General features: G+C 43.9%; 1 protein-coding gene across 1 annotated transcript in view; it reads left to right on the top strand.

Annotated features, from left to right (window-relative positions):
- The first annotated feature begins 949 nt into the window (after positions 1–949).
- Positions 950–13,701, top strand: part of IFNGR1 (interferon gamma receptor 1) — a 32,893-nt gene continuing 20,141 nt past the window's right edge. Inside the window, exon 1 of the mRNA XM_062186823.1 lies at positions 950–1,108. Coding sequence (XP_062042807.1) covers positions 1,024–1,108 — 85 coding nt within the window. The 5' untranslated portion in view covers positions 950–1,023. The remainder of the gene's footprint in view (positions 1,109–13,701) is intronic.

Below are 13,701 nucleotides of genomic sequence, written 5' to 3'. Positions count from 1 at the left end.
TGCTCTCTAGAATTTTCCTGAATGCTAATGTAATCATGGTTTTTTTTTTATCAAGTACTAATTGAATACCAATGATTTCAGCTCTAGGTAGTGAACCTTCTAGAAGGGAGAGAAAATTGACACTAATATGCATATTTTGATACTGGGGAAGGTGGAAAGTGCCATGAAAAAACAGCAGGGCAGGGTGAGGGAGAGTGGGCTGCAGCTATAGTTTGAGCAAGACTGTGAGAAGCAGAGAACTGAAGTAGGTGAGGTAGTTAGTCATAGGCATGTGTGAGTACAGCACCCATTGTACTGGGAAGGGCAAGGAGCCAAGGTGGCTGGCATGCAGTGGGAGAGACCCGGAATAGCAAATGTGGTCAGAGGCAAGAGTGTAAGAGCTCAGTGAGAGCTGCTTCGGGATCCTCTGTTCGACAGTTAATTGCTGAAAAGAATAAAGTAGCTATAAAGTTGATCTGGGCTATGCCAGTTTATACAAACGGGTTCACTAGTGACGCCTTAGCTTCCGGGGGGCAGGGGCGGGGGAGATGCAGGGATTGGAGGTGGACTTTGAGGACCATTCCTATCCTAAAATCTCCTGCTCCAGGGCGTCCAGAGATCTCTCGGACATCTAATAGGGCCAAACAAGGATTGTGGCCCAGTTGTGGTTTAGGCAAAGTTCTGCGACTCCAGGGCACTGCAAAAAAACAGGAAGAGGAACTGTGGAAGGCAGACCCAAGTCGAAAGAACGTTCCCTTTGCGCCCCAGCGCTTCACCTACCCCGGAGCCCAGGGGACGACCCCACGTCGTTTTGCTTCGTGGGAGCCCTCCTCCGCTGTCTTCCCGCCCGCGCCCCGCCCCTCCGTCCTGGCCCCACCTCCGCGGACACGCCCCGCCCTGGCCACGCCCCGCCGAGCGCCCCAGCCCCGCCTCCCACCGCAGTTGGGTACTGGGGCGCGGAAGTGACGCGAGTCCGAGGCCGAAGGGCCCTGCCGCCGGGCTCCCGCAGCCGCTCCGGGGGCCCCGGGGTCCGTCCTTGGCAGAATGGCTCTCCTGGGCCTTCTGCTGCTCCTCACGGCGGCCGGGAGCAGCGCTGGGCTGAGCACCGCGGATCCGGAGCCGTCCTCGGGTACTGTCACTCGCGGCCGGGTGGAGACGGGAGGGAGCGTGGGAGCTGCCCCGGCCGGGAAGCCCCGCCCTGCGGCCGCCGGGAAGCTGCGCGGGGTCCCGAGGTTTGCCCACCTGGCGCTCGCCCCTTGGTGGTTGCCAGCGCGGCGCGGCGCGGGCATCCGTGCCGTCGGTGCTTGTGACCGGTGATTTCCTCCTCCGCCCTTGACCCCATGGGCGCAGCTCATAGCTTCAGTGCTTTGTCCCTGGGGTGGACCCGAATGCTAGGGCGGGAGCCAGGTGTGTTGTGTCGCGGACCCACTGGGGCGGCCACCCGGTCACCGGCGGCCTTGCGGGAGTCTGCGGGTGCGGGAATGCGTGCGCGCCTAGCGCGTTATCGAGGCGCGGCGCTGAGCCCCTCAGGCTCCCCTAGGCTCCCGGGAAGCCGAGCCCAGGTGGCTTTTCCGACGCTGGGAGGTAACCGTGGCGCGGAGCTCGGGAGAAATCAGTGAATGCGCTGTGTCTCGCACGTGCACACTCTCTCAGGCTGGAGTGTCATCTTCAGTGTCCAGTTAGTAGCAGCTGCCCGGGAGGCCCGGCCTCCTTCATCCTGGCCGACTCCAGGCCTTGACCATCTGTGTTGTGGCCTCTTCTTCAGCGTCTGCTCCAAGTGCTCCGGTCACGCCCAGCCCTTCTTTGGGTCGTGGAGTGCTGGGAAGAAGCGCATCGTGATGAGCAAGTTCCTGGTTTCCAGAATCACAGTAACAGCAGCCAAGCGCTGTCAGTGCTACTCACTCTTCTAAGTGCTGAACACAGCGACCCCGAAAGGTCGGCGCTATGGGTATCTCTGCTTATGCGTGAGCCTTGGAGGCTCAGGGAGGTGTGCCGGCTAGCAGGGCACTGCTGTTCCGTGGGAAGCTCGGTGGTGTGACTCTGGCGTCCTAAGTTCGTTTTAACTGCTCAGCTATCTGCCATGTAGGGCAGCTTAGTCGTTCACGTGAGCCGTTGCAAAGACTTTGAGATAAGAAGTTGAACTTGGGCAAAGGCTACTGGAAAGCAAGGAATGAGTGCTTGGTTCTGTTGGGGATGGGGGTGGGGAATCAGGAAAGACTTCACCAAGAAGATGACCCCAACCTTGGCACCTCGGATGCGGATTTGTGTGTGCAGGGTTACAGGTGGGAAGCAGCATGTTGCATGAGTGGAGTATTTAAGCATTGTCTCATAGACCAAGTGAGTGAGGGTGCAAGGAAACTGGGCTAGCTGGACAGATAGGAACCAGTGAAGTGCCTCGCATACCACAGTAAGGGAAAGAAGCAGAGCTCTTGCTAACGGAAGCAAAAAGACAAAAATATTGGCTCAGAGAATCCAGGCAGGCGCTAAGCAGAAAACTAGAGGACCTCAGGGAGCTAGAACCAGGACTCAAACTGCCAGAATTCACCATTTCTTATTTCTCACTGTCTGAGTGTTGACAGCAGGATCAGTGGACGGTGAGAGCTTCTGATTTTAACGTCCTGCAGCTTCCTCCATCCTAACAAAGTTCCAAGGGAAGATTCTGATTTGCCCTGCTGGGTTTGGGTGCCAGCTCCCAAGGGAAAGACATGGCTGCCGGGCGGAAGAGGAGAGGTGTTTCTGAAAGAAGACAGGAGCTGAGCCTCCGAAGGACTGTGCCCACGACGCCTTGTGCAAGGCATTAGGCAGCCACTGGATGATGCTATGCAGGATACAGGATGCCACTGAGAAACCCCAGTTGTCTCATGAAATAGTCTGAGGGTTCATGCAAAGGAGGGAGGCCCATTAGGAGGTCACTTCTTGCGGGGGAGGCGGCAGTACTGATTGACACGCCCAAGAGGGCCATCTGAAGGCGTATTCAGCAGGCAGAGGCATGTGGGCAGGGAGGGGACTTAGGTTTCTGGGGTGGGTAGAGGACTAAACCAAGCATCTGGCCGGTCCTGCTGAATTCACAGCCCTCCTTGTGGACCGGAGTTTTGCCTGTCCTTGAAGCCTGCCCTGGGAGTTGGATTGCCTGCCTGCCTCTCGTGGGAATGGCTTTCTACTCGCCAGCATTTTATTAAACACAGGTGTCCGTGAGCCCCCTTTTGTTTTGATCTTGTATTTGCAATACAAGAGAACTGCAGGAAGTCTGTGGGGAAATGAGGTTAAAAAATAAGTTTATTTTGGTGCAAAAAATTTTGAAATCCATGCATAGCTTTTTCATACTACATATTTTTCATGCCGTGTTTAAAGACACGCACATCCATTTCCCTAGGTTTTTCACTGCCTTTCCGTAGACTTGGTCATAGCTGTGGCTTCCAGTTTGCAGTTGCACTCTGGGTAAGCTGAGAGCCTTCCTTCCCGTAGGGTGCTTGACTGACTTCTGTATTGTGTCAGAGCCACTTCTACACCATTCTCTCACTTTGGAAGAATCCCCTGCATAGAGATGACATTTGTCCTTGTTTCCTTTGGCTTCTGGTTTTATTTCAGAGATTCAAAGTACCTAAGATCATGCATTTTTATCATAGTTAGTGAATAGGGCATTACTTTTCTTTTTCATTTTCTTTTGGTTCATATACACTTTGAAAGATCCATATTTTGGTTCTATATAAAAAAAGTGAACTATCACAACATTAGGCAGCCTACAGCAATATTTCATTATTTTATAAACTAGATGAATAAGTAAGTCTCCGTTTTAGTTGGAGAAAGAATCAGAATGATTTGAACCAGAATCAGATGAATTCCTGACAGAAAGAGGTTGGTTCCTTGTAATTTTCTTATTAAGGAGGTGTCTTTCTTTTCAATCATCCCACTGCGTAGTAATCAGAATGCGAGGTATCTGTTTAGCTTTAGAGGGATTATTTATTTTAATCCATTGTTCAGGTTTTGCAGTGGCCATCACAAAAGTGTGCCAGTGTATGAGAACCAGGCAGCATTACTTTAAGTGGATGCTTATGACAATGAAGTCATCAGAAAACAGTTGTATCAGGGCAGCCTCGTGGCACAGCGGGTTAAGCTGATGCCTGGGCCACTGCATCACATATCAGAGTACAGTTTCAAGTCCCAGCTTTTCTGCTTCTGGTCCAACTCCCTGCTAATGCATCTGGGAATGCAGCAGGAGATGGCCCAAGTACTTGGGCCCCTGAACCCACATGGGAAACCTGGATGGAGTTCCTTGCTCTTGGCTTTGGCCTGACCCAGACCTGGCTGTTAAAACCATTTGGAGAATCAGCAGAGAGGGAAGATCTCTCCCTCAATGTATCTGTCTGTCTTTCTCTGTCTCTCCCTTTCTCTGATGCACTGCCTTTCAAAGAAATAAATCTTTTAAAAAAGCGTTATCTCCACTCCACTTTATTTATGACAGTTATTTACCTCTTATTAAAAGATCACAAATAGAAGCCAGCATTGTGGCATAGAGGGTAAAGCCACCGCCTGCAATGGAAGCATCCCATATGAGTGCTGGTTCGAGTCCCAGCTGCTCTACTTCCAATCCAGCTCCCTGCTAACGCACATGGGAAAAGCAGTGAAAGATGGGCCCCTGCCATCCACATGGGAGACCCAGAAAAAGCTCCTGGCTCCTAGCTTCCACCTGGCCCACTCCAATCATGACAGCCTTCTAGGGAGTGAACCAGCAGATGGAAGTTTCTCTCTCTCTCTCTCTCTGTAATTCTTTCAAATCAATAAATAAAACATTTTAAAAATCACAAAGTGTTTCTTAATCAAACCAAGGAAACTTAGCATATTGTCAAGTCTTTACATAAATTCTCTTAGCCTTTGTTTTCTCATTGGTGAAATATGTATAATATTTTACGATGATTTTCTGAGATAATAAAAAGTTGAGCACATTGCATGTTCTGTAGTAAATGCTTAATATATGTCAGTGATTATCATTTAATAATTTGCACCATTATTTTAACAAATGTATTTTTAAATGTTAAATTGTTTTAGACATATATGAGAAAGTGTTGGCCTTTTAAAAAACAAACTCATGTAAATCAATATGAGAACTTTAAACTAGACTCAGCAGCTAATGTAGTCTAACACGTTTTTCCTATTTTTGTAAACTGCAAAGCTCTGATTTTGTTTTTCAAATTCCTAAACTATGTCTCAACTTTGAATTAGTCCACAGGGAAGTAGTCTTAAGAAATTACCTATTTCATGAACTAGAGTGTCCAGTCCAGTCAGAGTCCATATCAAACCAAACCAAGCTAGATGAAATCAGACTAATAGGAACAAGAATAAAATGCTGGGTTTCAGGTCAGAAAAAGTGTCAGAGCACATTTGTATCTGATAAGCCTTAGCTTGGGGGCGGTTTGATTGAAAGATATTGCAAGGGGCAAGGGGCAGGAGTTAATTCATTCCCAGTATGCCTAGTTTTGAGAGAGAGAGAATTTCATTTACATCTCCTGCATCACTTTTGTTCTCCACATTTTAAGAGAAAGAAAGAAAGTGAGTGATAAACCAAAACTGGGCCTGAAGTCCAAAGACTGAAGCTCCACTCTGGGGATCCTGACCCAGCTGTGGAACCTTGATAAAGAGTAAGAAAGAGACCTGAGGGGCCAGTGCTGTGGCGTATCAGGTAAAGCCACTGTCCACAGTGCCGGTATCCTACATGGGTGCTGGTTCGAGTCCTGGCTGCCCACTTCTGATCCAGCTCTCTGCTATGGCCTGGGAAAGCAGTAGAAGATGGTTCAAGTGCTCAGGGATCTTCACCTGTATGGGAGATCCGGAAGAAGCTCCTGGCTTCGGATCAGCCCAGCTCCAGCCTCTGCGGCCATTGCAGCCATCTGGGGAGTGTGAACCAGCAGATGGAAGACTGACTCACTTTCTCTCTCTCCCTCTCTCCCTCTCTCCCTCTCTCCCTCTCTCCCTCTCCCCCTCTCCCCCTCTCTCCCTCTCTCCCTCTCTCCCTCTCACTCTCTCTCTCTCTCTGTGTATGTGTGTGTGTCTGTAAGTCTTTCAAGTAAATAAATAAATCTAAAAAAAGAGAGAGACCTGAATTATTTCAGGCACCCTCATCAAACCCTTGGATTTCAACCTACCTTTTTCTGATGATACATGAAAATAGTAGAAGGAAGTAGAAACAAACTGTTTTTCCTTTTGTTTCACAAGGTGGTCAACATATAATTCCTTTCAAAGCCCCGAAATGTTAAGATATATCAGTTAAAGTCTTGGAATATCTGGAACATCATGTGTAAAAATGATCAAATGTCTTGATTCAGCTTAAATCCAAGGGGAATGTTCTCCTTACTAAGATGAAAGTTGGAAAGCATTTTTTTAAAAATATCACTTCACCAGCACTATCAAGCCAGTCAGGATGACAATAACTCATATTGTAATCGTAAATACTCATGTATTATAACAAAGCCAGAAAAACCCTGATCTGATAGTTTTCAGGTTTTCTGTCTGGATTACTCATGTCTTTCTTAGTTTGTAGTATTAAAAAAAAAAAAAAGCCTTTGTGAAAATGCACATGGCCCCATACCTTTAACATGGGACAGATGTTAGAGCTTTTCTCTAAGAGTTGTTCATTCAGAAAAGGGCCAAGATACTTCTATCAGGAGCATTTTTGTTTTAAATTTTTACTTATTTATTTGAGAGGCAGAGAGAGAGTACATGAGAGTGAGCACTCCCATCTGCTGGTTTACTACCCAGATGTGCACAACAGCTAGAGCCTCCCGACTAAGCCGAGAACCTATAACTCAATCCAGGTCTACCACATGGGTGGCAGGGACCCTCTCCTGAGCCATCCCCTGCTGCCTCCCGGGATGCATTAACAGGAAACAGGAATCTGGAGCAGAGCTCAGACTCAGAGCCAGGCACTCTGATTTGGGCAGCAGGCATCCTAAGCAGCATCTCAACACCTAGGCTGAACGCCCCGCCCTCCTAGGAGCATTTGGTTTTGAGTTGTAGAGTCAGACGACTTATTCCAGAGGAACAGCTTAGTGACTGGCCCTGCTGCCCTTCTATGTGCTCCCTCAGTTTGTTCTTCCCACGGAGACGTTGGGCAGCAGATTAACCTGTGGGGGTCTGTCGTCAGTAGCTCCATTCTACATAGGTGTACAGTCTGTGTATGTTTGTGGGTTAAAGTGGGTAATGAACTCCTCACCCCTGGGTCAAAGGTTGTGGGGTGGTGCACAGGTGACAGCGCTATGCTCCCCCATCCAAGCAGAGCAAATCGCCTGTGTCTTCAGACTGTAATCTGCAGGTGTCTGTCGATTGTCCCCTCCCTTCACAGCAGTTACTGCAGAGCTGTGCAGGCTGCTGTGGTCCTGGCTGTCACATTGCTCCAATACCTGCTGATCTTCACCCAACCTCTCTGTCCTCTCCCATGCTCTTTGTTCATATCCTGTGTCTCCTGGCTTACCAACTTGCTGAGAGAACACGTGGCTCTTCCCAGAACTCTCCTTCTTTTCCACATTGTAATTAGAATGTTAGGAAAAGCTGATTCTGCTTTCCTGTGTTTGGGTCTATTAAATCCTCAACAGTGAGATCTGGAGTTTTGTGAATTTGACCTTAACGTGTACAGATAGAATACACCAAGTAATTCTGAACCCATTTACAAAAGCAGCATGAGTTACATGAAATGCATCTGAGCATTTACAATCAATTGGAAAATTGTAAAGTTATTTACAAAATCATTCTCTGTAAACTCCACAGATATTTGCTGTTTCCACAAATATGTTTGCTTATACAATGTAATTATATGATTAGAAGTTTATTGTAATCCTTAATTAGCTTAATCTGAATATGAAACTATTTAAACTTCAAGTTAACAAAATTCTGAAACTTAATGGGAAAGTTACTCATGTGTTTATCACGTGATTTTTGGCAAAGGCAACCACAACCAGCTACATGTCTAGTAACTGCATGATTTTTCTTCTGGTAACATTAAAACCACAAGTTCTATCTACGGGGGTAAATAATCAAAAGTTTCTCTTTTAAGCCTGTACTTGTTTCTGTCTGCTATAATTCACCGAAGCCTCTTTGGCCTACTCCCATCTGTCTTGATTGTTTTGAAAGCTGTGATTTGTGTCCTTGCCGTAATCTAACCATTGTCAGACTTTTATCTAAATAATGGGAAACACAATTGGATTCCTATTAAAAACCGATGTAATACTGTACAAGTCTCCGCTTGTTTGTGGCTTTATAAGGTATGTTTCAAGGGCGGCTTCCTAATTACAAACGCACTTTATCTGATATTCAGTTGTGTAGATTGGCTTTTGTCTGTCTTTCCTCAAAGGAATTTAGCATTGAGTATATACAATTGTAAAGTCATTTCTGTTGGGAATAATTTAAAAGAGGGGCTTAAAAGGAAGTGAAGGGCTGCTATTGTTGAAAATTGGAAGAATGAGCATTCTTGTGTTGTAGTAGCAGAAAGCTTGGCAACACTATTGCCTTCATAGCCATATTGTATTGTGGCATGTAGAAAATGTGCCTGGTGAGCTGTAATCTAGCTCCCAAGAGCTCAAAGTGGTGAAGGCCCTACTTTCTGCTTTCTTAAAAAATTTATTTAAATTATACAAGTTCCATGTATTTCCTATGTACATATTTAGGAACATAGGAATACTTTCCCCTTTACCCTCCCTCTCATCCAAGCTCCAATCCTTCTTCTCATCCCTCTCACATACCAACTCTTAATTTTTTCAAAGGTTTCAGTTTACTTAATGATTGTATAGTTAACCCTACACTAAGTAAAAGAGCTTAACAAATAATATGAAGAAAAAAAAAAACACTATTCCTCCACAGAAGAGAGAAGGGCTGCAAACAATTATCAAATCTCAAAATATCCATTTCATTTCTTTTCTTTTTTTTTCTTTTTCTTTTTTTCTTTTTTACAGGCAGAGTGGACAGTGAGAGAGAGAGACAGAGAGAAAGGTCTTCCTTTTTGCCGTTGGTTCACCCTCCAATGGCCGCTGCGGTAGGCACGCTGCGGCCAGCGCACCGCGCTGATCCGATGGCAGGAGCCAGGTGCTTATCCTGGTCTCCCATGGGGTGCAGGGCCCAAGCACTTGGGCCATCCTCCACTGCACTCCCTGGCCACAGCAGAGAGCTGGCCTGGAAGAGGGGCAACCGGGACAGGATCGGTGCCCCGACCGGGACTAGAACCCGGTGTGCCGGCGCCTAAACATTACATTTTAGGTACTCTATTAGTTACCCTGAATCAGGGAAACAGTGATATCTGTCTTTTTGGGACTGGCTTATTTCACAAAGAATAATGGTTTCCAGTTGCAACCATCTTGTTGGAAAAGACAGGATTTCATTTTTTTATAGCTGAGTAGCACTCCATAGTGTATATATAGCATAATTTCTTTCTCTAGTCAACAGTTGATGGACATCTGGGTTGATTCCATATCTTAGCTATTATGAATTATGCTGCAGTGAACATGGGAGTACAGATAACTTTCACATGCTGATTACCTTTTGGTTTGGTTAAATTCCCAGGAGTGGGATGGCTGGGTCATATGGTAGGTCTGTATTCAGATTTCTGAGTTACCTCATACTTTCTTGCATAATGGCTTTACCAGTTTGCATTCCCACCTACAGTGGATTAGGGTACCTTTTTCCCCACATCATTAGCAACATTTGTTGTTTGTTGATTTCTATATGTGGGCCATTCTAACTGGAATGAGGTGAATCCTAATTGTGATTTTGATTTGCATTTCCCTGATGGCTAGTGATCCTGAGCATTTTTTCAAGTGTTTTTTGGCCATTTTAATTTCCTCTCTTGAAAAATACCTGCTCAAATCCTTTGCCCATTTCTTAACTGGATTATTTGTTTTATTATTCTTGAGCTTCTTGAGCTCTTTATAGAGTCTAGATGTTAACCCTTTATCAATTGTGTTGTTTGCAGATATTTTCTCCCATTCTGTCAGTTGCCTCTTCACTTTCCTGAGTGTGTCTTTTGCAGTGCAGAAGCTCCTCAGTTTGAAGTAATCCCACTTGTTAATTTTGGTTTTGATTGCCTGTGCTTCTGGAGACTTTTCAAGAAATCTTTGCCTGTGCCAATGTCTTACAGAGTTCCCCAATGTTCTCTCGTAATTTGATGGTATCAGGTTGTAGATTTAGGTCTTTGATCCATTTCGAGTGGATTTTTATATGAGGTGTAAAGTATAAGTCTAGTTTCATACTTCTGAACATGGAGATCCAGTTTCCCCAACACCATTTGTTGAAGCAACTGTCCTTGCTCCAGGGATTGATTTTAGCTCCTTTGTAAAAGGTAAGTTGGTTGTAGATGTGTGGATTGATTTCTGAAGTTTCTATTCTGTTCCATTGGTCTACCTGACTGTTTCTGTGCCAGTACCAGGCTGTTTTGATTATAACTGTGCTGTAGTATGTCTTGAAATTTAGTATTATGATACCTCCAGCTTTCTTTTTGTTGTGTAAGATTGCTTTAGCTATCCAGGGTATCTTGTGTTTCCATATGAATTTTAGCATCATTTTTTCTAGATCTACAAAGAATGTCATTGGTATTTTGATTGGGACTGAATTGAACCTTTAGATTGCTTTTGATAGTATGGACATTTTGATGATGTTGATTTTTCCAATCCATGAACATGGAAGATTTTTCCATTTTTTACTGTATTTCTATTTATTTCTTTAGTGTTTTGTTATTTTCATTGTAAAGATCTTTGACATCCTTGGTTAAATTTATTCCAAGGTATTTAATTCTTTTTGGAGCTATTGTGAATGGGGCTAATCTTAAAAGTTCTTTCTCAACCATGGCATTGTCTGTGTACAAAGGCTCCTGATTTTTATGTATTGATTTTATATCCTGCCACTTTACCAAACTCTCTTATGTGTGCCAATAGTTTCTCGGTGGAGTCTTTTGGATCCCCTGCATATAGAATCTTGTCATCTGCAAATAGGAATAGTTGATTTCCTCCTTTCCAGTTTGTATCCCTTTGATTTATTTTTCTTACCTAATAACTCTGGCTAAAACTTCCAAGAATAAATTAAATAGCAATGATGAAAGTGGGCATCCTTGCCTGGTTGGGGATCTCAGTGGGAACGCTTCCAGCTTTTCCTTATACAATAGGATGCTGGCCATGGGTTTGTCTTAAATTGCCTTGATTGTATTGAGGAATGTTATTTCTCTACCCAATTTGCTTAAGGTTTTCATCATGAAAGGATGTTGTATTTTAACAAATGCTTTCTCTGTATCTATTGAAATAAGCATATGATATTTGTTCTTCAGTTTGTTAATGTGATATTATCACATTTATCGATTTACAAGTGTTGAACCATCCCTGTATATCAGGAATAAATCCCACTTAATCCAAGTAAATGATCTTTCTGATGTGTTGTTCAATTCAGTTAGCTAGTATTTTATTGAAGATTTTTGTATCTATGTTCACCAGGGATGTTGCTCTATAGTTCTCTTTCTCTATGGTATTTTTTTTTCTGTTTAGGAATTACTCCTTCATAGAAGGAATTTGGGAAGATTCCCTCCCTCTGAATTGTTTTGAATAGCTTCAGAAGAATTGAAATTAGTCCTTCTTTCTTTATTTTTTTTAAATTTTATTTAGTAAATATATTTTTCCAAAGTACAGTTTATGGATTACAATGGCTTTTTGCTCCCCATAACTTCCCCTCCCACCCGCACCCCTCCCATCTCCCACTCCCTCTCCCATTCCATTCACATTAAGATTCATTTTCAATTCTCTTTATATACAGAAGATCGATTTAGTATATATCAAGTAAAGATTTCATCAGTTTGCACTCACACAGAACATAAAGTGTAAAATACTGTTTGAGTACTAGTTATAGCATTAATTCACATTGGACAACACATTAAGGACAGAGATCCCACATGAGGAGTAAGTACACAGTGATTCCTGTTGTTGACTTAACAATTTGACACTCCTGTTTATGGCGTCAGAAATCTCCCTAGGCTCTAGTCATGAGTTTCCAAGGCTATGGAAGCCTCTTGAGTTCGCTGACTTCAATCTTATTTAGACAAGGTCATAGTCAAAGTGGAAGTTCTCTCCTCCCTTCAGAGAAAGGTACCTCCTTCTTTGATGGCCCGTTCTTTCCACTGGGATCTCACTTGCAGAGACCTTTCATTTAGGTTTGTTTGTTTGTTTTGCCAGAGTGTCTTGGTTTTCCATGCCTAAAATACTCTCATGGGCTCTTCAGCCAGATCCGAGTGCCTTAAGGGCTGATTCTGAGGCCAGAGTGCTATTTAGGACATCTGCCATTCTGAAATTAGTCCTTCTTTAAATGACTGGTAGAATTCAGCAGTGAAGCCATCTGGTCCTGGGCTTTACTTTATTGAGAGGGTCTTTATTACTGATTCAGTTTCCGTCTTGTTTATTGTTCCGTTTTAGTTTCTATGTCTTCAAAACTCATTTTTGTTAAATTATAGGTGTCCAGGAATCTATCCATTTCTTCTAGGTTTCCAAAATTCTTGGCATACAGCTCTTTGTGGTATAGTAATTCCTGATGATTCTTTTTGTTTCTGTGGTATCTGTTCTTACATTTCCTTTTTCATCTCTCATTCTGTAGATTTGGTTCTTCTCCCTCTTTTTTGGCTGGTTGGGCCAATGGTATATCAGTTTCATTTATTTTTTCAAACGCCAGCTCTTCATTTCACTGATTTTTTCTATGTTTTTTTTGTTTTAGTTTTGTTTATTTCTTCTGTAATTTTAATTTTTTCTTTCTTTACTAATGTGGGGTTTGGTTTATTGTTGTTTGTGTAGGTCCTTGAAATGCATTGATAGCTCATTCATTTGATGCCTTTCCAATTTCTTCATGTAGGCACCAATTGCTGTAAACTTCCCTCTTAATACTGCTTCAGCTGTATCCCATAAGTTTATTTTTTTAAGATTTATTTATTTATTTGAAAGGCAGATTTACAGAGAGGCAGAGGCAGTGAGAGAGAGAGAGAGAGAGAGAGGGAGGGAGGGAGGGAGGGGGAGAGAGAGAGAGAGAGAGAGAGAGAGGTCTTCCATCCTCTGGTTTACCCTCCCAACAGCTGTAACCATCAGAACTGCAGGAATCCAAAGCTTCTTCCAGGTCTCCCACACGGGTGCAAGGGCCCAAAGACTTGGGCCATCCTCCACTGCTTTCCCAGGCCACAGCAGAGAGCTGGATCAGAAGTGGAGCAGCCAAGACTCAAACTGGTGCCCATATGGGATGCCAGCACTGCAGGCAGCAGCTTACACTATGCCACTGCGCCACCCCCTCCCATAAGTTTACATATGATGTATTTTCATCTTCATTCATTTCCAGAAATTTTTTGACTTCTCAAAAGATTTTTTGATTCTTTGATTTCTGGTATGACCCACTGTTCATTCAAGAACATGTTGTTCAGTCTTCATGTGTTTGCATATGATCTGGAGATTCTTGATTATTGATTTCCAGCTTCATTCCATTGTGACCAGAGAAGAAGTATGGTATGATTTGATTTTTTTTGAATCTGCTGAGACTTACTTTATGGCCTACCATAAGGTCTGTCCTAGAGAAAGTTCCATGCGCTGGTGAGAAGAATGTGTATTCTGTAACTGTGGAGTGAAAAGTTCTGCAGATATCAGTTAAGGCTATTTGGTCCATAGTCTAGATTAGCTTTGTTGTTTCTTTGTTGATTTTCTGTCTAGTTGATCAGTCCACTGATGAAAGTGG

Source organism: Lepus europaeus, chromosome 3, assembly GCF_033115175.1.
Source record: "Lepus europaeus isolate LE1 chromosome 3, mLepTim1.pri, whole genome shotgun sequence".
NCBI lineage: Eukaryota > Metazoa > Chordata > Mammalia > Lagomorpha > Leporidae > Lepus > Lepus europaeus.
The sequence above is the reverse complement of the archived record's forward strand: the minus strand, read 5'-3'. Positions and strand labels throughout refer to the sequence as shown.